The following is a 26,398-nucleotide window of genomic DNA, read 5'->3' on the forward strand; positions in this document are numbered from 1 at the left end:
AAATAAATAAATAAATAAATAAATAAATAAATAAATAAATAAATAAATAAAATCTTAAAAAAAAAAGTTAGTACAGAAAAAACAAAAATCCCATTTGACAATTCCCTGTCCCACTACCTTACTCAGAGATCTATCAGATGTGTTTCTGAGAACACCACGGACACTTTTGTGAATTCTAATCTACCATGTAAATGTAGAGAAAAAATAAGCCTCCCTTGTTCAAAGACTTAGTCATTAAACCTGCCCATGGGTGTGCCTGGGAACACTAATGCTTATTCTTCCCTCTGTAATACTCTTTGTTTACGGTCTCCCGTGGGTACAGACAACGGAAAGTTGATTCCTGTTATTTCCCAGCTGTTAGCACAAAAGAACCTACTTAGCTTTTGCTTATGACTGTTGCCTCAAAACTAGGCTATTCATTAGTAAATACCAGTTCCGTTTCTTGAAAATGTAAATACTTAAAAGTAGAGTATGGCATTCAATGTGTACGTGAACACTGTCTACTTTAGTAGCTGGTAAAAAGAAAATAACTATAAAAAAGAATTACAATTATAAGTAAAATAAATTTTACATCAAAATTTGGAGAAATGTATGTTTAATTTCATCTAGCTATGAAGATTATATATATATATCCAGATATATATTATATATATATAATATATCTGGCACTCTATTACTTTGTGTTTACTTTTATGCATATTGCCTAGACTTAATGGAGCTCTGGAACACTGCCTTTGTTAAAATTAACTTGGTTTTGTTAAAATAATAGCTTGGTTTTGAATTCCTCAACTATTTTTATGTTCAAACACCCACTGTTTTGGAATTTTTCACTTTTCTGTTGGTTTATAGTTCTCATCATGGCTTACTATTTATCAGCCAAATTTTTACTTATTTATTTTTAGATTTATTTATTTTAGAGAGAGAGTGTGTGTGAGGAGGGGAAGGGGCAGAGGAAGAGGGAGAGAAAGAATCTTAAGCAGACTCCCTGACACTGTGCTCAATCTCAGGATCCTAAGATCATGAGACCCTGAGATCATGACCTGAGCTGAAACCAAGAGTCTGATGTTTAATCAACTGAGCCACACAGGCACCCTACCAACCAAATTTTTTTAAAAATACTTTGACTATTTGGAGCGTCTGTATGGCTCAGTTGGTTAAGTGTCTGCCTTTGGCTCAGGTCATGATCCCAGGATCCTGGGATTGAGTCCCACATCAGGCTCCCTGCTCAGCATGGAGTCTGCTTCTCCCTCTGCCGGCCACTCCCCCTGCTTGTGCTCTCCCTCTCTCTCTCTCTCTGTCAAATAAAAAAAAAAAAAATCTTAAAAAAAAATACTTTGACTACTTGAAAATAAGACCCACATTCTTGTCCCCTAAGAAGTTCAAGGAGTTAGAATGGACTGCAGAATACAGATTATGACCTGATGTTATGATTCTAAGTAATAAAAACATGATTCAGTACTTTGTTTGCAGTAATAAAACTCTCAACATATTCCAAAAATTGCTTAGGCTCTTTCTTTTGCTCTACAAAGAAGCTATATTTGACTACCCAACTATACTGCATATTTATATTTTGAATTGTGAATTTTGGGGTAGTCTCATAAAGACTCATCAATCTTTTTGTAAAGCACAGATGAAGTTTCGCTCTATCTTGAAATTAATGGGTAAAAGTGAGTCTACAGAGTGTTTAGAGAAAAATACTATCTATCTCTCTCTCTATATATATATACCATTTGGATTTAACTTTAGCAATGGTGGGAAATAGTGGGTTTTTTAATGTTAGGGATCTTATTACAATCTTACGAATAAGTAAACAAAATAATAATAACTCTTAAAACCTAGTAGCCTTCTCTATATATATCCTTCTGTTCTTTTTATGTACACTTACAAATGCATGCTTACATTCGATCCCAGGTTTTGGCACCAAACAACAAACAAGTGCATGCTTATAAGAAATATACATATATTCTTTATATATATTCATATATATGTCATATATATGCAAATTCATATATAGATATAAAATATGTATGGGGAACCTGGGTGGCTCAGTCGTTAAGCGTCTGCCTTCGGCTCAGGTCATGATCCCAGGGTCCTGGGATTGAGCCCCGCATTGGGCTCCCTGCTCCGCGGGAAGCCTGCTTCTCCCTCTCCCACTACCCCTGCTTGTGTTCCCTCTCTCGCTGTGTCTCTCTCTGTCAAATAAATAAATAGAATCTTAAAAAAAAAGATATAAAATATGTAGTTAACACAAAAGAAAGCAGTAATGGAGGAATAGAGGAAGAATAAAGACATAAGATATGTAGAAAACAAATAGGAAATGGCAGACTTAAACCCTACTTTATCAGTAACTATATCAAATGTAAATGGAATAAACGCTCCAACCAAAAGGCAGAGATCAACAGAACTGGATTTTTTAAAAAATGATCTAACTATGCTTTCTATGAGAGACACACTTTAAATTCATAGACATAAATAGGTTGAAAGTAAAAGAATGGGAAAAAGATATGCCATATTAACAGTAACCAAAATGGAGCTTAAGTGACTATACTAATATCAGACAAAATAGACTTTAAAGACAAAAGTTGTTGCTAGAGACAAAGAAAGACATTTTATAATGATAAAAGGATCAATTCATTAGGACTATATAATAATTATAAACATATATGCACCTAACAACGGAACCCCAAAACATCTGAAGCAAAAGGTTGCAGAATCGGAGAAACAGACAATTAAATAATAATAGTTGGAGATTTCAAAGCCTACTTTCAGTAACAAAACAACTAGACAGAAGATCAGGAAAGAAACAGAAGACTTTAATAACACTGTAAACCAACTACACCTAACAGACATCTATACAACATCTTCCAATAACAGTAAACAACACATTCTTCTCAAGTGTACATGGAACAGTCTCCAAAATAGATTATATGTTAGACCATAAAACAAGTCCCTGTAAATTTTTTTAAGTGTATTAAGTCCCAGTAAATTTAAATACTTAGAATCATAAAAAGTATGTCCTCTAACAACAATGGAATGAAATTATGTATCACTAACAAAAGGAAAAGGAAATTTGGGAAATGTGGAAATTAAACAATATTCCCTGATAATAAAAGGAACTGAGGCTTTATGGAGAAATGGCTGATTCTAGGGCCAGGGCAAAGAAATACCAGATGAGCCTGGAGCATCGTCTAGTACCAGAAAATACGGCAGTACTCAAAAAATAAAAAGGATAGTGGTATGTCAAAGGGATACAGGAGCCAACCTAAAGAAGTCTCAGTAGTCTAAGGAAGAACAATTTGAGCAAAAAACTATAAATACAAATAATAATAAGGTAGTATTGGATGGATTATACTCAAAGTATAAAATTAATATCCAAGAGTCTGTACTGACATAAAAATTGGAAGAAAGGAAGGAAAGGAGGAAGAAGAGCTAAATCTACCTTATAGAATAGTTCCAAATAATTTATCTAGCTACTCTCCCTTTCAGGAGATGGAGATTATATGTCTCTGCCCCCTTGAGTGTGGGCTGCATTCAGTGACTTGTTTCTAAAGAATAGAACATAGGAAGAGGATTTAAAAAAGTAACAGTAAAACTTGTTAACCTGGCAGAAACCTGGCAAATACTACTTCAGCCAGGTGACCAAAGCTAATATTATCAGTGATAAGTCATGTTGACCCTCTGCCTGCTGCTTCCCCTGCTTGTGCTCTGTCAAATAAATAAATAAAATCTTAAAAAAAAAAAAGGCCAACTCCCAGTTACCCATCCCCCACCCCCTCCCTCAATTTCCATTTTATTAACAGCAACTGTATCTGCCTATATTAGAAAAACAGCAGTACATTACATGTAACATATTACTTACTCTGTCCAGAGGTGATACTTGATAGTCATATGAGTTCACAGATTTCCCTGAAATAATTTGCTGCCTCCCAATACAGTGCTTAGGACACCATCCCCAAAATTCTATTAAATTCACTGTTGAAATAAATTTATCAAGAATGAGCCACATTTACTAACAATGACATGACAAACATGCATGAAAGAGGATGGGACTAGAATTATTATTTCAACTACAAATCTCTACCCTACATAACAACCCAACCACCCATTTTAAGATTTAAAAACTGAGGTTCAAAAAAGTTAAATGCCTCAGAATCAAGCAGCTGGTAGGGAAGTATCAAAGCTGGGATTGGAACCAAGGCCTGTCTGACTCCTTGATTATGAAGATAGAAAATTCTAAGTTTTGCCATTGATTTTCTTTGTAAACTTTGAAGCATTAAGGATCTCTTGGTTCTTCTATTTCTTGGTCTATAAAATAATAACTTTTCTAGACTGTATTGAAAATTAGTTACTTATGCGGCACCTGGGTGGCTAAGGCAGTTAAGCATCTGACTCTTCTTTTTTTTTTTAAAGATTTTTTTTTTTTTTAATTTATTTGAGAGAGAGAGAATGAGAGACAGAGAGCATGAGAGAGAGGAGGGTCAGAGGGAGAAGCAGACTCCCTGCTGAGCAGGGAGCCCGATGCGGGACTCGATCCCGGGACTCCAGGATCATGACCTGAGCCGAAGGCAGTCGCCTAACCAACTGAGCCACCCAGGCGCCCCAAGCATCTGACTCTTGATCTCAGCTCAGGTTTCCATCTCAGGGACATGAGTTCAAGCCCCTACTTAAAAAAAAAAAAAGTTACTTAAAGTGCTCTACCCCCAATATAACCATCATTGTTTGTATACTGAGAGACATAGGTATATATATAATGAAAACTATATTTTTATCTACCACTCAGAAACTTAAAATCAATGGGAAATAGTCTGTTACTCCATTATCTGTGCTCTTACTAAGTTATCAATGTGCTTTTGACACACTAAAAGCTGTACAATAATTTGATTTAAAATCCTAAGTAGCTATCTTTTATAGCTGTTGTCCCTGTTCTTTACAACAATCCACTAGAACAGAAAGAGTGTTTAATACTTCTAATTATTTTTAAAAATTACAGAAAGAGTGTGTTAGGTGCTTTCTTCCTTTTAAGTTTCCATTTGTTTACTTAGTGTATAATCATTAAACCCCTTTTGGTTTCCCTAGTCCCAGAATGAACACTTGGATGACTGAAAAAAACAAAAAAGTATCAAGCATATAAACTGTGTAATTAAGCCTTGTCTTGAGAAATAATTTTGAATCATGACAAGGAAGATCACTAATTTCTAAAGACAAATATGAACAAGCATTTCACAAAATCTTAGTAAGGCAGATTTAGTTTTAAAAAGGCATTAACTAATTAAACATACTCCTAGAAACTTATTTGTGGGTTTTGCTACCTTTTTTAGCTTATTTGCTTTCCATAATGGCAAAAAGATTATGGTAACCCAGTTTTTATGTTATTTTAGGATGCCATTGGGGTAATGCAAACAACGATCTTAACTAATTTTTAGTGAATGTGCCTTCCCTCTCCCAGAAGGGTGCATTGTCTTTCAATTTCTCTTTCTTTCTCTTTCTCTGGGCTCTGCATGGAATTTTCCTCTCCTTTCATCCTGATGGTGTAATATATGATCACATGTTCATTGTTGGTGGTGTGGGTACTTCCATTTCCTTCTCCTTTTTCATCTTTTCTCTCATTATGGCCTCTGACAAGATCCTCTCCAGGGTCCCTCTGATCTCTATGCTAACAGGAAAAGCACTGAAGCACTGAAATGACCAAAAGGAAGACAAAGAGAAAACAAAATCCCGAAAGCAGCTGGGAGCCCTCAGTTCTAACCATCTCTATGGAAACAATTCCACAGAGATCAATCTGGAAACAATTCTGTAGGGATCACTGGAGCAGTGGTGAACCAATCTCACCAAGACTTACAGAATTCAATTTGCAAATGGGAATACTAGATAGACTTTTTTTTTTTTCTTTTTGAGAAGAGTAGTAAAATAGGAAGACAAATAAAAATTAGATCTGCCCCTGGGGTGCCTGGCTGGCTCAGTTGGTAGAGCATGAGACTCTTGATCTCTGGGGTATGGGTTCAAGGCCCACATTGGGTATAGAGATTACTTTAAAAAATAAATAAAAACAAAAATCATTTAAAAAAGATTAGGTTTGCCCCAAAACTAGTGTACATTTTTTTCAAATTCAAAGCTTCCTACTTTCTGTAATAATAAAAAAGCAAAAGGAATGCACGTACTAATTTCAAGTCCTTCCTAAGCATTCACACTGGCAAACAGCAGAGTGCCTCATATAAGGGAACTGTGGCCAAGACACAAAGAAAACATTGCAGTTCAGTGGTGAAAAGTCATTAGAATGATTTTAGGATTGTGGCCCATAATCATACAAATTATGTGGAAAGAATGCCAAACTCAATCAGGCACTAAATATATTGTTTGAATTCAGGCAAGGGGTGAAAGGGATTACAGAATTCCATCTACCAAATCAGGTTGAAAGATTGAAAGAGTAACGTAGTGATGTAACTTGAACTCAGGGAAGAACTCCATCTGAAGTGTGGGAGCTTGGAGTCTTACTAATACAGCAATTTTTTTAACTGGGGGGAGGGGCTCAAGGTGTCAGTGACACCAGGATGTCAAGTTTCAGGCCTGTTCAAAAGTCTCCAGCCAATGAATCATTAACTGCTGGTCTCCTGAGTTGGTAATGTTTGTTAGGGGAAGTAACTTCAATTTGCCTAAAATGATGTTTGTTCCCTGAATGCATAGTTAAGTTACTTGCAACCCCAAGAAGGTCCAGAGTGCTTTAAGACCATAACCCCTGGAGTAAAACCATTTAGATTCACATTCTAGCTTCTTCACTAGGTGTGTGACCTTTAAAAAAAAAAAAAAAAAAAAGATTTAATTATTTATTTGAGAGAGCAAGCAAGCAAGCAGGAGCGGGGGGAGGGGCAGAGGGAGAGGGAGAAGCAGATTCCCCACTGAGTAGGGAGCCCACTGGCTGCAGGACTCAGTCTCAGGATCCTGGGATCATGACCTGAGCTGAAGGCAGACGCTTAACCCACTGAGCCACCCAGGCACCTACTAGGGGTGTGACCTTGAGCAACTTTTTGCACTTCTCAAACTCAGGCATCTCATCTGTAAAATGGGGACAAAAATAATGATTATCCTTTAGGATTGTAAGGAGTCAATGGATTGAGCACAGCACTAGCTCAAGCAAGCTTTTTTTTTTTTTAAGATTTTATTTGTGGGCGCCTGGGTGGCTCAGTTGGTTAAGCGACTGCCTTCGGCTCAGGTCATGATCCTGGAGTCCTGGGATCGAGTCCCGCATCGGGCTCCCTGCTCGGCAGGGAGTCTGCTTCTCCCTCTGACCCTCTTCCCTTTCGTGCTCTCTGTCTCTCATTCTCTCTCTCAAATAAATAAATAAAAATCTTAAAAAAAAAAAGATTTTATTTGTTTGACAGAAACATAGTGAGAGAGAGAACACAAGCAGAAGGAGTGGGAGAGGGAGAAGCAGGCTTCCTGCCGAGCAGGGAGCCCGATGCAGGGCTCGATACGGGGCTCGATCCCAGGACCCCGGGATCATGACCTGAGCCGAAGGCAGACGCTTAACGACTGAGCCACCCAGGAGCCCCTCAAGCAAGCTCTTAATAAATATGAATCATAATGTTACATTATCCAGGTTTTGTTTTTCTGTGTCTTGTAATGATGACCACACTGTCCCATCCCCCTTTCTCTAAGAGGTATTTTGAGGGGGTGGGCTGAAGAAAAGCAATAGGGCACTATGACCTGGCCAATTCTTACTGTCCTGTCTAAAGCAGGTTTGAGGGTGAATTAAACCATGACATGGAAATGTCCATTATATGCAGGTAATTGGCCTCCTGCCTCCACCCTACACATCTGAGATCTCATGGGGTAAAGAATTATTCAAGCTTCTCCACTGCTAACAGCCCTTATACCCCTTATACCCCCTCATTCCACCCCAAGAGCTTCCCAACGTCTGTAGTACAAAGTACAAGGTCTTTGGCTAGATATTAAAGGCCTGCAACCTAGTTTGGTCCACATTCCAACCTACAGGAACATCCCTGTGTTCAAATTCATTTCTTTCCCTCCCTTGCACTTCATAACGGTTCCTACATTTGCACTTTAACTTGCTTTGATCTCTTTACCAAGACCGTCCTGCACCCTTCCCACAGAAATTTGGCTTGCATTTTTTTTTTTATTAAAAAAAAAAAAAGCCGGGCGCCTGGGTGGCTCAGTTTTTTAGGCGACTGCCTTCGGCTCAGGTCATGATCCTGGAGTTCCGGGATCGAGTCCCACATCAGGCTCCCTGCTCAGCGGAGAGTCTGCTTCTCCCTCTGACCCTCCTCCCTCTCATGCTCTCTGTCTCTCATTCTCCCTCTCGCAAAAAAAAAAAAAAAATCTTAAAAAAAAAAAGCCATAAGGTGTCACTAAGGACCTTGGTGGTAGGCCAGCACAACCCAAAAGTATTAGGTGTCACTTGTACGTGCAATTTTCAAGAATGCAAAGCCCTATTTAGAAAACAACCCGAACTCCTCAGTCACGAGTGCCTGATTTGTCACTGAGGTTATACAGAGATGAAACTAACAAACAAAAATTAACAAATGAACTCAATAAGGAGAACAAACTGGTGGCTGCCAGAGGGAATGGGTGAAATAGATATAGGGGATTAAGAGGTACAAACGTCTAGTTATAAAATAAATAAGTCACAGAGATGAAAAGCCCAGGATAGGGAATATAGTCAATAACATTATAATAACATTATATGGTAACAGACGGTGACACTTTCCTAATGAGCACTGAGAATAGAATTGTCCAATCAATGTTGTACGCCTAAAACTAATATAACACTGTATGTTAATTATACTTCAATAAAGACAAGTGGAGAGATGAAAAGCAAGAGAGAACAGGAAGGCACAGGAGAAAGCGAGTAACTTTCTCCTGGGACTATCAAAGGGGAAATTGAGAGGCCTCAGGGGAGGAGACCCGCTGGTGGGGAGGGGGGCGGGGCCGGTGCCCTAGTGCCGCGGAAGGGAAGGAATCCCAGACCAAGAGCCAAAATGGGGGTCTGGAGGACACTTCTGTATCTTTGCGGGGGGGGGGGGGGGACACTTATTTTTACTGCATAACACAAACCTGACAAGAAAAGCCCTCCTCGCATTTGGCCGCCGAACCACGTGGCATCCCTTTCCTGCAGGTGACGCAGGGGTATGGGTGGGGCCTCTACGGAATCTGTTCTTGGTGCGGACAGAGAATCGAACTTCTCCAAACCGCTTCAACACACACTGGCAGAACTACTACTGTCACTTCACATCCTCCCGGAGTGGGCAGAAAGGTAGGCTCTAAGCATTTAACAGTTTTACAGTAATCCGCGTCTTTTTCTAACGGGACCAGCTCCGCTACTTTCCACTGCTTCCCCAACACACAGGACAACCCCTTAGCGCGCAAGCGCACTTCTTGCTTAAGCGCCAAGGCGGGATCGAGGCTCTTGTCTCGCGAGAGTGGGCCCGTCGGTCTTCGTTGCTCTCGCCCCACCCCCTCCTTCTCGCTCGCTCTCTCCCATCCCCCCAAGCCAGTCGCTCTGCTGCGCAGCTCTCTTAGCGGTTGTCGCTGGTGGAGGCGGTTGGAAGGACCGTTGTGGCGAGTGCTACACGAGACGAGCGACTTCTTCCTCTTCCCGACCGGCCCCGCGAGCACCGGAGTCGGCGTTACTGTCGCCCGACAGGGTATCTGAAGTAAAAGGGGGTAGGTTGGGCTGGTGGTTTCGAGAGCCGAGTCGGGAGAAGGACGAAAGAGACTGGGAGGGGGTGGGGTGGGGGGGGAAGTGTGGAGGTCGCCGCTCGGAGGCGGCCAGACTGCGCCTCCCAGGCGATCTCCCACTTCAAGGAGGGCGGCCTGCTGGGGGGAGGACATGCTCGGGTGAAATTCAGTGGACGAAACTGAGGCCCGGAGTGGGGGTCATCCAGCATTTCCCCTCTTTCCGTGCTGGTTTGGCCTCCGCCATTTTGAGTACGGTGGCGCCGCCACCTCGGCTTCCCGCCCTTCCCCTCTTTCTACTTTTTGCCCCTGAGCTTCCGAAAACTGATTTAGAAGGCCGGGACGGGGTGGGGGCGGGGGAAGGTCAGAGCGCCCCGGAAGGGACGAGGGTGGGGAACGAAGCGAGCTGGGAAAGACTGGGCACTTGGGGGGGGGGGTCTGGGCTGGCGGGCGCGCTCCCGATGGAAATGGCGCCGGATGGGCCTGGCCTCCCACCGCGGCCTCCCTTCCTCCGCAGTCTCGGCAGGGCTACCAGGGCTGGCGGGACTGCGAGTGACTTCTGACGCAGATTCCCAAGATGAGAGAGGCTGGAGCTGGGGGAGGAAAGCCAATGGCGACGAAGGCGCTCAACTCCCAAATCCAGGACAAAGGAGGCAGTCGGCCTCCTTTGTAATTCCGCCGCCCGGTGGCGAAGGTTTTAAAGCCAGGCTTGGCTGCCGGACGGAGAGGGGGCGGGGGTGGGGCGGGGAGGGGCGTACTCTCCTTAGCTCTCTGGTCTCTAGGGCAGCTAGATAAACGAAAAGTCTCCGGGGAGGAATAAAGGACGCTTAGCCGGCCCTTATATTCCAGATTTGGAACTTCGAAAAGAGTACGTACTCATTTTCCAAAGGGTGTTTTTTTTTTTTTTTTTCTTCTCACGTTTATCTTAAACGTAAACACTTTGTGGGTAAATGTTTTGTAAGCAGTAAGCGGGTGACTTACCAAATAGGAATGTGAAATGGGCATATTTCAAATAGGTCGTTTAGGACCAGTGAATTATATAATAGCTTCCTGAACTTTTGGGCGGGGGTGGGTGGTTTAGCAATGGTTTTGTGTAGTTTGGCACATACTGGGTTATCATTTACGTAGGAGTTTTACCTTTGGGAAACAGTTGTTAAAACACAATTAGTGACGGTGATGGCATAAATTTGTGTAGCAGTTGAGTTACCGAGTTTTCAGTATTAAATCTCCAAAGGTTACATGTTGTGCAAAACATGTAACAAAAAGGATGTGGAAGTAAAATACATCAAAATACAGTTAGCGTTTATTTTACTTTTGGTAGCTAAGCATTATTTTTTTAGTATAGGACTGTGGTAGTATTATGACCCAGAAAATAGGCCTACTCAACAAAAAGACAAACCGAAAGCCCAGTCCTGTGGTGGTGTGATTTTTGGTCCTTAGAACACAAGAGAACTGGGTCTGTACTTTTCATTGAGTAGGGTACAAAGTGACAGGCAGCTTGAGAGTAACAGTTTCCAATAATAGCTTTGAGTCCTTACAAGAACTCTATTACCTACTTTTTTCAGCTTTAAAAAACAACCTTACTATTGTTGAAGACGGTCTGATTTTTAGTAGCTTTTGAAAAAAGGCCAGTTTCCTGTAAAATAGTACATCATAAAACCGCTTTCCTGATTGGATTACTCTAGAAACCTTTTTCTGCCCTCTTTCATCTGCATCATGATCTGGAAACCCATCTGATTGCCTTTATATTTTTAATAACCAGGTTATTTTTTTGGTGTTCTTACTTTGGTAAACAAGTGGCTGAGCTGCAGTAGGTGATGGTAACTTTGTTTTAGAGAAGAACTCCTTTATACATTCAGACTTCACCTCCCTTTAGGTATTAGTTGTGTGTCTACTTTTTCTACTGGAAAATTAAGGAGCAAGCACGTTGGAAAGGGGAAATGATGTAAATTTTTCATTTTAGTTAGTACCGCTTTTTGCCAAAGTTTGAAGAACATTCTCATTTTTTTTTTAGGACCAGCTGGCTACCATTTATAAAGTTATCTATTGGTGCATCACACCCTAACTTTATGTATTATACTTCAGAAGATAGTAGTATATGCCTCTGTGTTACAAAGGAATTCAGTGTTTCATTTGACCTCTGTTAGGTGCTTAGCAGCTTTGAGATACAATTCACATACCATAAACTTCACCCATTTAAAATCCATACCGTACATGGACTTTTGTGACTGGCTTCTTTCACTTAGCATAACTTTTAGGAAATTAAACTTCTATTCAAAACTGACTACAGTTATCTTAGTTCAACTGCTGGTATTTTTAATTGGTGCTAACACTTGGCAGTCTTAAAGCAGAATTGAGATTAGTCATGACATTGTTGGAAAGAAAGGTTGAGATGGATTATCATGAATAATTAGTAAACTCGAGGTAGTTTCCGGGACAGCTTTATTAATGTACTACAGCAGATTGTCTTTTTGTATGCCTCCAGAGTTTGTCTTGGTTTTGTTTTGTAAGTAGAATTTCAGAGTCACATTTTGAGTTTTGAAGAAGTCTAGTGTGGCTTTGTGTACTCTTAATACATGTGCAGTGGAAAGTCATCCAATAAAATAGTTGTCTTCCGAATCTGGTTAATTTTTCGTCAACTTAAAATTGCGTTAATAGGATAGTGTGATTTTTATAGACTTAATATTTTGTTTTATATAGGTCTCTTTGGTGTGGACTGATGAAAACCAAAACTAGTTTGCTTGCTGGTGTTTCTTGGAAAGGGCTAAATTTTATAGTAAAGATAAGTCAATTTCCCATCCTTTTTTGTGTGTGTTCCCCAGTGTTACAATGAAGAAAGAAATGGGCTAAATGATAAAAAGCATCACACTGTCTTTTCACAACAGATTAGATTGGTTTTGCAAAATACTAAATATTTTTCATGAGGAAGTAACGTGATGTTACCTCCTCTCCACTTTTTTCTTCCATTCTTGAATCATCCTTTATAGAGAAGTGTTTTTGTTTTGTTTTGATTTTTTGTTTTTTGTTTGTTTGGTTTTAAGTTTGGGGGGCTTTTTTTGTTTTTTAAGAGATCTTCAGTATGTCTCAACTTTTTTCCCAGACTCAATCAGGGTGTACTTTCGGGACTACTCTAGAACAGTATTTTTTATCTAGCTAACACATGTTATAGTAAACATTTCCAAAAATCCTCACCTCACCCCCCCACCTTGACAAATTCTATGGAAGCAAGCCTAAGTTGATTTTGGAAACAATTTGTAACTATCTTTACTTCTTTTCAGGACTGGGGATAGTTTTCCATCCTTTAAGGTTCATTTATTTTGTGGTATATTTCAGTAGTTTTACAGGAGGGTCCCTTAAAATCCAGTAACAAGGCTACCATCGAATGAATGCCATGCTGCAGACTAAGCATTATAAATAAGTCTTAAAACAGTCTAGAGAGGTATGGGCACCACTGTTATATTTTAGAGCTGAACACAGAGGTTAAGTTTGTTTAATCAACCAGCCAGTGAATGGCAGAATAGGGATTCAAAACCAGTTTCTCTTTCTCCCTCTCTCTCTCTCTCTCTCTCCCCCTTAAAAATGCATATCCATTTTAGGTGCCTAAAAATTAGTTGTAATGTCTGATAAAAAAAATCTTAGTCTTCCCACTTTGGATCTCCATGTCTAGAGTGACTGCCAGGATTTTTAAAACAGCAAAACAAGTATGCAAGGTGATTCATACGCAGAGGTATTTGATTAATAAACACATTCGGAAATTTTCTACCTTAGGTTATTTTAAATGCACATATTCTAGGAAAAAAATTTTACTCTTTGCAGATGCTCCCCCTAACAGTTGGAGTGATATAATTAGATGGTGTGAAATCAAGTATTAGTGAACACTGTTATGAACTATGTTGAAGCGTAAAGGAATCAAGTGAACAAATTGTCTTGTTTACAGGGGAGGAGGTGGTGAGGGAAAGGTTTGAAATACTCAGGTGAGTAGGATTCCTACAGCTGCTTAGTGAAATTTGTAAGATCTGGTAAGTTTTTGCAGCTGAAGGACTTCTGCATTAGCCTCCTTAAAGTGTTCTGGAATTCTAAAAGAAAGGACTATTGTCTTTTGGGAAGGGAACTGGGTGTGGATGGGTTCTTTTTGGAGGGCTAGGAGGGCTTCTCACTGTACCCTAAAATACTTTTTGAATGTTAATGTATTACGTTTTTTAAAATTTGTGTTTAAATGTAAAGCAGTGAGTGAACTGGTTTTGAATGTACTATCTCCAGTAACTTCCCAGTAGGTAGCTTCAAAAACACCGGTACTGTTGGAAGGCATTCACTTTTGAGTGGACTTTTACCTCAATTTTAAAACTCACCCTAATTAACTCATTTTAAAACTTGCTTTAGAGATAGGAATTTTTCCTCCTTCAAAAACAATTTGATGTGTTCAGAATTAAAAGTGCATCTAAAAAGTTAAGACTTTTTGTAATGCCATTTTTCTAACAGAGAAGTACTCATTGACCTTTTGACTTAGGCTCTTGCTGTGAGTGGACAGTGGTGCTATGTGCAGCTTTTGAGTAATTAAGTTTTAAAGAATTTACATGATTCAAATGAATAATAAGTAAAACCTGAAAAAATGTGAATGAAAATTTGAGAGATGAGGAAAAGACTAGAGTTGATGTCAAGATGACAAGAAATAGAATTTGAAGACTAATATTGTAATTGTGTAAGCTTTCTTAAGATTGGGCATTATATAAAATTTGGCCCTTAGAAATTTGGTACTTTTCGGAGGGGAGGGTCAGGTATCACTCACTTTTCCCAGTCTTTTTGCCTACCTCAAAATGGGAAGGTGTCATGCCTTTGAATTGTGGCATTGTCAACAAGCCATATGTTATATTTCCTGTTGTGCACCACTGAGCGATGATGTTTCTTCAGTACCTGTAGCAAGAGTATATTTTGATTGACTGCTTTATGTGCTTGTTTATTTTTTATAGCATTTAAATCAAACGTTATTGAGATGGATTGGGTTATGAAACATAATGGTCCAAATGACGCTAGTGATGGGACAGTACGACTTCGTGGACTGCCATTTGGTTGCAGCAAAGAGGAAATAGTTCAGTTCTTTCAAGGTACCTCTAGTATTAGTAAAAGTTTAGTAGTATTTTAATTTTATATTTTTATTATATTACTCAGTTTTTAATTTGTAAAACCCATTTGTTTCGGGGACTTTTGAATACGATATCTTGGTTAATGTATTATGAAATATGCTCCAGTTAGTACTGAATACAGAATGTGTAGAATATGTAAAACCTAACTAATGTGCATTAAGCTTAATTGAGAATAATTATGTATGATGAAATGAACCATGAATTATATGGAGCATAGTTAAATTTGATTTAGCTTTTTTAATGTAATATAGGTGAGCTTTTAGTGTGTGTAATTTAAAAAGACTGGTTGCAAAAAAATATGTAATCCAGTAATATTTGAAAAAATCTTCCGCTTGTATTACGGGGTGATGGGAAACTTAAGCTTTTTTGTTTTGTTTTTGTTTTGTTTAGACTTGTTTTAAATATTTGATTCAGATGGGAATGTTTCAGCCTTTAACACTGTTCCCCTTGATGGGGTTATTTGTCCTTGGGTTAAAGGGTTGGAAATCGTGCCAAATGGGATAACATTGACGATGGACTACCAGGGGAGAAGCACAGGGGAGGCCTTCGTGCAGTTTGCTTCAAAGGAGATAGCAGAAAATGCTCTGGGGAAACACAAGGAAAGAATAGGGCACAGGTGGGGATGGAGAGTTTGGGATGGTGTTAAATTTTTATTTTTTGGGGGTTGTGGGTCACTATTGCTTAATGGGGGGTTTACAATAACATTTTTCTGGGGTAGTTTAAAAGAATTGATAATTATCTAAATTTAACTTGGAAACTACAGATTTGGGTGGGGAATTAATGCTAATAGTTTGCTTAAATTAAAATTAGATTGTTTCCATTTCTCTGTAGGATGTTGTTGATAAATGCTTTTGTATAATCAGCTATTTTCTCTAAACACCTATTATGTACTAAAGGAAACAAGCTAAAAATATATATTATATGAATTATTTTCAAGTGACTAATTTGTCTATGTAAAACTTAAATATTAACTAAGTTTGTAGGTGTAAAAAATGTTAATTTATGGTGTATTTAGGCAGTTTAAATTGGGTTATGTATCTAGATGTAGAAAAACTTACTGCATTTTTGCCCAATATCTTATTTATTCTAATACATTTACGCTGAAACCTGTACCTTAAACCATTTTTTAAATAGGTATATTGAGATCTTCAGAAGTAGCAGGAGTGAAATCAAAGGATTTTATGATCCACCAAGAAGATTGCTGGGCCAGCGACCGGGACCATATGATAGACCGATAGGAGGAAGAGGGGGTTATTATGGAGCTGGGCGTGGAAGTATGTATGACAGAATGCGACGAGGAGGTGATGGATATGATGGTGGTATGTGTATCTAATGAACAAAGGTTCTGTTGTCATTTTCTTAATGTTCCTGACACTTTGTCAAGAAATATAGAAATGGCAGTAATTTCAGTACCTACTAGGTTTTAAAACCTGTTCATGAAAATATGGATTCCCGTGGCCAGCTATGGGACTTGATTGATGCACATATTGGCACCTAGAGAAGTTATACAGAAATTAAAATGAAGATATTGGCATATTTTGACACTTTCTGTTTGACATCAGGATGAAAGTTAATTTTGATGTCTTAAATGTATTCTTTTGAGTTTTTTTTATTTCCACCGAGTGTTACTGCTTTTTTTCACATGCACTAAGTTGGGAGTTGTAAACTTGTAATAATAACCAGACTGCTTACCACAAAATGATTTTATAAACTGGATTATAAAATTTATCTCTTGAAAGTGTATTCATGTATTTCTCATTAAATTACACAGGTTATGGAGGTTTTGATGACTATGGTGGCTATAATAATTATGGCTATGGAAATGATGGCTTTGATGACAGAATGAGAGATGGAAGAGGTAAATATTAAAGACATACTCCTTTTTAGGTGAATGTTAAGTATTTGTTTTACAACCATTTAGTGGTGGTAAAAGGTGACTTGCATGAAATCGTCAGCTTGAGCATATTTCAGAACATACCTATGTGGGGCTTTATATAGATGTATACTTACAGGTAAATTCTCGATTCGATGTTTAGAACTACTAAGATTAATTGGTTGTCAAAGAAAAAGGTATAAATAGGAAAAGGTATGTGTAGGGAAGAAGTGTTTTGTTGAAATGCTTTACTACATGTATCAGTAGTTGATAATCTTTGGAAATTTTATTCTCTTAGGTATGGGAGGACATGGCTATGGTGGAGCTGGTGATGCAAGTTCAGGTTTTCATGGTGGTCATTTTGTACATATGAGAGGATTACCTTTTCGTGCAACTGAAAATGACATTGCTAATGTGAGTAATTTATCAGTGATTTTATATTTTATCTGGTATCTAGTTTTGAAGCATTCTTAATGCTCTCATCTTTTTCTTTATAGTTTTAATGTCAAAATCCCTTTAATAGGAAATATGTACATATTCTTATCATACTGGTTGATGAACATTTTTTTGTCCATTGTATGCTGACTTATCTGGGACTCAAGCAAGTAGAAAGTTGTATTCATAAAGTCTAGTTAAGAATTTAGTGAAAAGATTGATCGGCATAGAGTGGAGAGGACTGGAAGATAATTGCCCTTGTGTCAAGTTTTGAAAGTGGAAAATATAAAAAGTGAATAAGGTTTAGTTGTTTGGTTCAGCTTTGTAGCTACAGCGTGATTAGAAACAGGAGCTGTGAAAATAATGGGAGTAGATGCTATTGCTGTTTTGAAACTGGTCGGTTTCAAATTGGTTAGAGTATCTGCAGACTTCAGTCCATGTGCATCTAGTCACACCCATTCATTTACCTGTTGAGTAGTTGCAGTAGACATCTAGTGGCCTACAAAGCCAGGACTATTTACTACGTAGCTCTGAAAGAAATTTACCTATAGATCTTACTGGGAACTGATTGGTCCTAAGTTCCAGGTACGTTTTAGGATTCCTTTAACCTGATTAACTTGTGATTTACAACTAAGTGATATATTTTGGAGATATCCATGTACAGTTTGTGTCAGTTTGTCAAATTCCATTGGTCTGAATCATAACACCTAAATTCTCTGCACATGTTTCTAAGTCTCTGGTGACCTATTTATCCTTCAAACAGTAATTTTGAAATATCTTTCTTGGGAGGAGTGGGAACGGAGGAGTTAAATTCTCCCTCTTAGTGGTAGGGTATGAGACGTTTTCATTTATTTAGAGTGAACTATGCTTTGGGTTAGATTTTTATTATTAATTTTTTTTACTCACTTAGCTTCCCCCCCCTTAGCTTACTTTATTTAAATTATTTTAAAAGGTTTTATTTATTTATTTGACAGAGAGAGTATAAGCAGGTAGAGCAGCAAGGAGAGGGGGGAGCAGGCTCCCTGATGAGCAGGGAGCCCGATGCAGGGCTCCATCCCAGGAGCCTGAGATCACGACCTGAGCCGAAGGCAGATGCTTTTAATGACTGAGCCACCCAGGCATCCCCACGTAGCTTATTTTAAAGAGATCGTTTCTTTGCATTTTCCTCTTAAGTGCATTAGTTTATATTTCCAGAACCTTTGTAGTTGATTTGTTAGCTTTGCAATACAGGGCAGTAAAAAGGTTTGTTTTAATGGATGAGGGAAAACCAAAGTATGTGGTAATTTACTTTGAATAATCTAAATAGAAAAATTAGTGGGGCACCTGGGTGGCTCAGATGGTTAAGCGTCTGCCTTCGGCTCGGGTCATGATCTCGGTCCTGGAATCAAGTCCCACATGGGGCTCCTTGCTTAACAAGGAGCCTGCTTCTCCCTTTCCCTCTGCCTGCTGCTCCCCGTTTGTGCTCTCCCTCTCTCTCTCTCTGGCAAATAAAATCTTTTAAAAAAGAAAAATTAGTAATAAGTGTTTTCTTTTGTTTAGTTCTTCTCACCACTAAATCCCATACGAGTGCATATTGATATCGGAGCTGATGGCAGAGCAACAGGAGAGGCAGACGTAGAATTTGTGACACATGAAGATGCTGTAGCTGCCATGTCTAAAGATAAGAATAACATGCGTAAGTGGTATCCTTGGCTTGCTATCTCTTTTCTTAGATGTGAACTTGCTTATGAAATAACATTTGTAATTCCTCAAATATAAGATGTTACAGGGTCTGTAGGTAACTCTTGGCAGTCACTGGGACCTGAAGCCATATGGCCTCTAAGATGGCTTTCCAGGGGGTTTTTTATTGAAGAGTTAACTCAGACTCAATACTTGACAGGTTATCTGAGCTCAATTAAAAAGGGAAAATAGGTATATTACTTGGCACTCACTTGAGTTCCCATGCCATTTGCAAATTACCACTTTTTAACCCATCCATTAAGTTAGTTGGGTAATTATTTCTACATGCCATCAGAGCTATTCTAAGCTGTAGTCAGTAAATAAGTTTTCATGGACATTATTTTCATGATTGGAATTCATTTCTTTGGACATGGAATGTATTTTTAAGAAGCACAGTGACTGGTTCTAAAATAATGAATCAGCCCCTTTTATAGATGAGGAAACGGAGGCCCCGACCACGTTTTATGTGTAGTGTTGTGCAGTTTGAACAAAATTTGGTAGGTTAGGTTTTAGCCCTACCTGGCATTCATCACTCCACTAGGAAGTATAGAAATACACTTTCAGGCTAATACTAGCACAGGTTAATATTTGCCAATTATCCTTTTATTGATAAATTTTGATCCATCATTGCTTCCCTATTACTTTTTGTCTTAAAGAACATCGGTACATTGAACTCTTCCTGAATTCTACTCCTGGAGGCGGTTCTGGAATGGGAGGTTCTGGAATGGGTGGCTACGGCAGAGATGGAATGGGTAGGTAAAGTTTTTAAAATGAGCAGAGTTACACACTTAGCAAACAATCTCACACTTTTTTTTTCCCTTTTAAAGATAATCAGGGAGGTTATGGATCTGTTGGAAGAATGGGCATGGGTAACAATTACAGTGGAGGATATGGTACTCCTGATGGCTTGGGTGGTTATGGTAAGTGTCCTTGGTTACTGTGGTTTGATTTGTTAGTCCCCATGTATGTAGATACTTTTAAATTCATGTATTATCTTCAATGAAGTACGCACGGATATTTCCTGCTAACAAGTCTTTTTTTTTTTTAAGGCCGTGGTGGTGGAGGCAGTGGCGGTTACTATGGGCAAGGTGGCATGAGTGGAGGTGGATGGCGTGGCATGTATTAAAGCATAACCACCAACATAAAAGTCCTGACAACAGCGTCTGGTCTACTAGACTTTCTTACAGATTTAATTTCTTTTGTATTTTAAGAACTTTATAATGACTGAAGGAATGTGTTTTCAAAATATTATTTGGTAAAGCAACAGATTGTGATGGGAAAATCTGTTTTCTGTAGGTTTTATTTGTTGCATACTTTGACTTAAAAATAAATTTTTATATTCAAACCACTGATGTTGATACTTTTTATATACTAGTTACTCCCGAAAGATGTGCTGCTTTCATAAGATTTGGGTTGATGTATTTTACTATTAGCTCTACAAGAAGTAGTGTAGTGCAATTTTAGAGGACAGTGGTTCACCTTTGCATAAACTACAAGTCTTATTAATAAGCAGACATCTGGAATAGAACTTGGAAAATAGTGTAACTTTTTTTTCTCCTGGACAATACTGTAAATATAAAAACCTAAAGATGAGTGTCGGTGGCTTCAGGAGTATAAACTCAGCTAATTTCTATTTTAGTCATTCTTTTCAAATGCCATTTATCCAGGCATAGCTCTGAAACATTGAATATCTTAAGAGGTATCTGGATTTCTGAATATTCATAATTGTGTTACCTGGGGATGAGAATGTTGGAAGTAAATTCTAGCCTTAGATTTTAGAATAAAATTCACTCAGCACTTGACTGGAGTACCAAAAAATGTTTCCAAAAAAGTGATAGTTGTAAGTAAGTGATCTCAAAATGTCTTAGACTAGGTTAAGATTCTCAGTGACATGAGAATTCAGTACAAGAATATTTACTGTGGAGTATAATTCTCACAGCTGTATTTTCAGCTTTCCTGCCCAATAAAGCATATGGTTTTTCAATAACTGTATAAATGACTAAACAAATGTAAGAGACAAGTCCATGTGATAGTTTCAATTAAAATGAGTCCTGGAAGTCGGATTTTATATTTGGTATCTGTTTGGAGTTTTAGAGCTATTGTGTTAAAAAATACTATATGTAGCAAGGAAAAGGTGCTTTTTACTTTTAATCCCTTTGATCAATATGGTTTTTTTTTCCAAATTGGCTAATGGATCAAAATGAAACCTGTCAATGTGAATTCAGTTATTGACCTTGTTACTTGTTTTTGCTAGAAATGTTATTAATGTAATAAATATCAATGTGGGAGATAATAGTGTGGCCTCTGTCCTAGAATGCTTTTGTGTCAGTTACTGATTGTAAAATTGGTAGAAGATACTCTTAAGTGAACATTAAGTAAAGTGACACCTAAGGAGTGATTTCTGTTAGAGAAGGAAGTTGTGTTAGCTTAAATGGAACTTACCGGCTCAAGCAGTGATCCGTTTTAATGTTTGTACCCCTCCCTTAAATTACCCATTTAAATATTAGGCTCATACCATTTACCTTTTTTTAAAGATACTGTGTGCTTTTATTTTCCTAGGACCTGCCTTATTAAAATCTAAGTAATAAGGTATAAAAAGTTGTAAATGCAAGTTGCCCTTTGAAAGGCTAATTTTTTCATATCTTTTATTTGGTTTATAAAATTCACATTTTAAAACATTGCAGAGTAGAAGAATTACAGTCACAATTCCTTGGCACCATGATAGCATTATTATGGTAGTACTGGCTAGACAAGGGAATGGTATGTGAAATTTATTAAGATAAATACTTTCTATGAGAGCAAATCTTGAAGATTAGAAAGTGTAGGTTCACAATACAAACTGGAAGTTTTATAACAAAATCCAACATTTAGTATAAATGGCTTTTAAATAAGAGCCCAAACTAAATGAAGCAAATTGTATTGCTGCCATAAAAGCTTGACTACAAAAAGCCCAAAAATCAATGGTGATTAAACAGGAGTTTTGAATAACAAAGAATTTAAGGGGGAACTGAAAATCATGGTTTTACTTGTTGAATGAAACCCAGCTTTGGAATTTAGGCAAAATCACATTTTAAGATTTGTACTAATAAGCACAGTAATAATAAACCTAGTATTTGAAATTTCATTTGCTTATTCTCATTTTTAACAATCATAAAAATGTTAATCATCCCATCAATACAAAACAGTTCAAGAATATAATTCTCTTGACAATATTTCTGTTGGCATTCAAGAAGGACCACCTAAAAATCTGTACAGTTCTAACTGAAGACCTCAAAAGCTAACTGGATATGGAGAAAATCTCAAAATACTGGTTTCATACTTTGGCAATTTAGAAAATTAATTTTAAACCCTAGTGAAAGTATATATACTCTGAGGAGAGGATCCTGCAGAATAAGTTACCCCGTCTTAGGTGGGAGGGGGGGTGGACATGATTAATTCACTCAATGTAATGCTCCTAGGGAGTAACCAAAGATTCCTATCTAACCTGTTTGGAAGGTTCAGACTTAAAGTGCATGGCTGAAGTTAATACCAAAGGGGGGGGGGGATCTCCCAAGTGGTGATGCTGTTCAAAGGATTAATTATACAAGGGTAACATTTTACATATTCTTGGTGTGCTAGAAGTATGGTAAAATGGGATTAGTGTTTATTAAGTCTTTCGTGCTTGAAACAGATCAAGTATTTCATGGCAGGGCTGATACTTCACTCTATACATAACTGCAGTAGTGGATCACTACATTGTAATGCTTCCTAAAAGTTACTGGAATGGAAATAGAATAAAATTTTTAATTACTCAAATCCTATCAAAGACAAACTATTTGAGGTTTCTCCTTTAATGCTTAGAGGAGAATCAATCAGGAGCCTGTAATCGCTTACTATTAATAAACATTTTTTTTCTGGGGATGGATTTTTCCTTTTTAATTTGAAGAGGTGTGAGCCCTCCCTAAAAAAGTCAGCAATTTGGCGAGTCAGGTGTAGCATATGGAAAGTTGTGCAAGTAACAACGTAATGTAAAAGGCTGGTTTAACTTCCTTTCAAAATAAGGAAAAAGTTAAGGTAAAATAATACCTCTTTAACCTACTATATCTGAAAAGTATCAATAAATACATTGATTAGAAGAAGACCAAAAGGAAATTTTATAGAATAAAATAGTTGGCCTTTTCTAATGCAAAATGGGCAAAGGAAGTGGGACAGAAAGGACAAGTAATTAAGGTTGAAACCTTAGCAAGCTAATGAAAAGTCTGTTGAACTGGAATATTAATACTTGTAAAAAGTTCAACGCATTTCTGATCTTTCTGAGAACTGTGAAGCTTTAAAGTGCATTAAAATTACAGGCACCATCAAATACCAACTTGACAATATGCAGAATAAAAGAATCTGAATCCCTATTTTTAAGAAGGCCTTTACAAAATAAGGCAAATGTGTGTTAGCTCTGCTATCTGGCCTTTCTGGTGGCTTCATAAGTTACATGATTATTACATCAATTAGGAATTAAGTTATTTTAAAGCATGCCCTGTTGAAAGTTCTTTTTGAATAACAATGAGCTATTCTACAGCTTCTAATTCCCATGAACTGAATACATGGAAGATAAAACTGGTACCAATACAGTCTGAAAGCTGCTTAAGAAGGGCTGTCTAAATACATCATGTACATGGTTCATACATTAACCGTTCATTGTAGGTACTTTCATACATAAGGACTTAATTCTGGAGTCTTATGGCAAATTAGATGAGCATCTCTGGATCAGCAATGCGTGACAGGAATCACAAACCCGTACTGGCTTTGGTGAAGAAGGCAAAGGCAGTTCATTGTCAGAGCAAGCATTACAGAAAATTTCCCCACAGTTTCTACAGTGGTGCTATTAAATGGAAAAATCAAAGAAAAAAACTGAGTTAAATTAGAAGCCATGTTTGCATCAAGTCCTTTGGACTCACTTCCTATCTCCCTTACCTTTCTCTTAGAGAGTGAGAATTCCTTTTCACAAAGTTTACAATGTGTTGCTTCTTTGTCCTTCAACCAAACCAGTCCCTAGAAGGAAGAAACACGAATATTAATGCTCAAATGGTTAACACTTTAAAAACTACATGTGAAAACATTTTCAACCAAGAACATCTTGTAGGAATAGAGAGAGAGAGGACTTGGAAATGAGTCCTTTAAGAGATACTGAAATAGCTGGAGAATAAGTGTGGGATTTGCTTCAAAATAATCTGGATGAGGAGGAAGGGATAGGGGTTGACTATAAATACAAGATAGGCCATGTACTGTTAAATATTCAAACTGGGTAATGGGTTAATTTTTCTCTGTACAATTGTTTATGTTTGGACATTTCCATTATAAAATGTTTAAAAATTAATGGGAATTTTCTTTAAGGAATAAAGAGCCTTAGCGATTATCTAGTCCAACAAAATTTAAGGATACATTTTCACTATGAAATGCATATGAGTTTGGCATTATGTATACCATATACCACAGTAAGTCCTTAAAATTTGAAGAGAATTTGGAAATCAGATGTTAGAATTCATTATTTTAGAGGAGACTTCACCTTAAGTTAAGTCTTACATGGCTATTAATTTCCCTTAAATTCTATAACAAATGTAATGGCTACTGTGTAGATGAGTAGAAAACATATATGTATTGTAAGTTATTAACAGGTGAGAGTGTGACACCTGAAATTTCTAAATTGACCCATTCTTAACCCATCTAAGATCCTGGCTAGGAACACTTTTTTCCCTACAAAAGCAGTTTTGTTAAATGACGCCAGTTTTATATGAGAAGACCCAGGTGAAGGAACAGTCTTCAATGTTTCTGATTAACCTCATCACATGACTAAGCCACGTTGCTGCTGCCGAAGAACCAAGTACAGCTGACCCTTGAACAACTGGGGGTTAGGGGTGCCGAACTCCACATCGACAAAAATCTGCATATAACTCTTGATTCCTCCCAAAACTTTATATTTAATAACCTGTTGACCAGAAGCCTTACCAATAACAGTTAACATATATACTGTATATGTATTACATGTATACATATACTATTTTATTCTTACAATAAAGTAAGCTAGAGGGGAAAAAAAACCTGGACAGCTCATATCAGACACACAAGTAAAGTGACTTCCCAAATGTCCAAAAGCCTAATGGAAGCAGCTTTGCTTCCTGCCAAGCCATGGGATCATGACCTGAGCTGAAGGCAGACAGTTAACCAACTGAGCCACCCAGGCGCCCTGTGCTAGCGTTAAGTTGTATTTATACAGTTATATACATGGTATGTTTCATAATGAAAATTTTACAGAGCTTAAATAATGACAGTTGGGCAGACATCCCTACCCATCCAAAAAAAATGTGAGAGCAAAATAAAAGGCATATACACAGATGCACAAATTCTTAAAACCTTTATCTTTTCAACTCAGCATTTTCCAGGAAGCTACCAAGGGATGCATTTCCCAAAACAAGGGAGCAAACCAAGAAAGAACTTAAAGGGTTCAGGAACCCTTTTAGGTAACAGGAACCCTAACATATGAGAAGGATAAAAGGAATTCTAAGAATGGCAGCAAAGGAAAATGTCAGGACAGGGGTGACCAGACTGAAGCAGGAGAGCAAAGAACTCCATGAGGGATGACTCCAAGGAAAAAAGAACAAACGAAATAATTACCTGATTCATTTTGCCATGGGAAAAACTTTTTTTTTTTTAATTTTATTTATTTGAGAGAGCTTGAGCAAGAGAGAGCACAAGCAGGGTGAAGGGCAGAGGGAGAAGCAGACTCCCCACTGAAAAGGGAGCCCAACGTGGGACTCAATCCCAGGACCCCAGGATCATGACCTGAGCCAAAGGCAGACACTTAACTAAGCCACCCAGGCACCTCAACATGGGAAAAACTTTAATCAAGAAGCATGTTAGGGGAAAAAAATAAATACAAATAAAAAATAAATCAAGCAAGCAAGCAACCATGTTAGGGGTGGGGTGGCTGGGTGGCTCAGTCAGTGGAGCATCCAACTCTTGGTTTCCGCTTAAGTCATGATGGAGCCCTGCGTTGAGCCCCGAGTGTTCAGTGTGGAGTCTGCTCGTCTCTTTCCCTCTGCCTACCCCTCCCCCATTATCACACCCTCTCTCTCAAATAAATAAATCTTTTTTTTTTTTTTTAGATTTTATTTGTCAGAGAGAGGGAGAGAGAGGGCACGAGCAGGGGGAGGGACAGGCAGAGGGTGAAGAAAGCTGCCCACTGAGCAGGGAGCCCGACATGGGGCTCAATGCCAGGACCCTGGGATCATGACCTGAGCCGAAGGCAGACGCTTAACCGACTGAGCCACCAAGGTGTCCCTAAATAAAATCTTAAAAAAAAAAAAAGAAAAAAGCATATTATAAAGGTGTTTGAAGGTATAAGAAAACTCAAATGCTCTAATTCAACAAAACTTTTTTTAAAATTTTTTAAAATTCAATTTAGTTAACATATAGTATATTTTTAGTTTCAGGGGAAAGGCAATTATTAACTCCAGAAGAAAAAAGAAATAGTTCAAGAAAGAAAATATAATCACAACAAACTACATGG

At 38.0% G+C, this 26,398-nt stretch overlaps 3 protein-coding genes across 14 annotated transcripts in view; 1 reads left to right on the top strand and 2 right to left on the bottom strand.

Moving 5' to 3' along the window:
- The window catches only part of LOC118018748 (phenazine biosynthesis-like domain-containing protein), a 42,274-nt gene extending 32,931 nt beyond the window's left edge, over positions 1-9,343 (bottom strand). The window contains exon 1 of the mRNA XM_035017492.1: positions 9,070-9,343. Coding sequence (XP_034873383.1) covers positions 9,070-9,117 — 48 coding nt within the window. The 5' untranslated portion in view covers positions 9,118-9,343. The remainder of the gene's footprint in view (positions 1-9,069) is intronic.
- LOC118018689 (heterogeneous nuclear ribonucleoprotein H3) lies at positions 9,185-21,151 on the top strand. 7 transcript variants are annotated; one of them, XM_035017476.1, is made up of 10 exons: positions 9,185-9,268; positions 14,658-14,792; positions 15,309-15,447; positions 15,966-16,150; positions 16,603-16,689; positions 17,003-17,118; positions 18,679-18,814; positions 19,515-19,610; positions 19,686-19,778; positions 19,908-20,207. In XM_035017476.1, exons 2-10 carry the CDS (start codon positions 14,681-14,683, stop codon positions 19,982-19,984), a joined length of 1,041 nt encoding a protein of 346 aa, XP_034873367.1. In that variant the 5' UTR covers positions 9,185-9,268; positions 14,658-14,680; the 3' UTR covers positions 19,985-20,207. The 7 variants fall into 7 exon arrangements, with proteins under 7 accessions (XP_034873367.1, XP_034873376.1, XP_034873360.1 ...); XM_035017485.1 differs by lacking the exon at positions 9,185-9,268 and adding an exon at positions 9,507-9,678 and having other exon boundaries at positions 15,966-16,105; XM_035017469.1 differs by lacking the exon at positions 9,185-9,268 and adding an exon at positions 9,509-9,678 and having other exon boundaries at positions 19,908-21,151.
- Positions 21,152-21,476: 325 nt separating this feature from the next.
- Positions 21,477-26,398, bottom strand: part of LOC118018668 (RUN and FYVE domain-containing protein 2) — a 46,218-nt gene continuing 41,296 nt past the window's right edge. For all 6 annotated transcript variants that reach the window (XM_035017435.1, XM_035017414.1, XM_035017424.1 and 3 more), the window contains 2 exons: positions 23,806-23,883; positions 21,477-23,713 (listed from right to left, as the gene is read on the bottom strand). In XM_035017435.1, coding sequence (XP_034873326.1) covers positions 23,570-23,713; positions 23,806-23,883 — 222 coding nt within the window. In that variant the 3' untranslated portion in view covers positions 21,477-23,569. The remainder of the gene's footprint in view (positions 23,714-23,805; positions 23,884-26,398) is intronic.

The sequence above is a fragment of the Mirounga leonina genome, unplaced genomic scaffold (assembly GCF_011800145.1).
Source record: "Mirounga leonina isolate KUSES-001 unplaced genomic scaffold, KU_Mleo_1.0 Mir_107, whole genome shotgun sequence".
Taxonomy (NCBI): Eukaryota; Metazoa; Chordata; class Mammalia; order Carnivora; family Phocidae; genus Mirounga; species Mirounga leonina.

Coding starts and splice junctions, on each gene's coding strand:
- LOC118018689 (XM_035017476.1), top strand. CDS start 14,681: ATGGATTGGGTTATGAAACATAATGGTCCAAATGACGCTAGTGATGGG. Junction 17,119..18,678: donor CTGAAAATGACATTGCTAAT/GTGAGTAATTTA, acceptor TCTTTTGTTTAG/TTCTTCTCACCACTAAATCC. Junction 19,611..19,685: donor CTACGGCAGAGATGGAATGG/GTAGGTAAAGTT, acceptor TCCCTTTTAAAG/ATAATCAGGGAGGTTATGGA.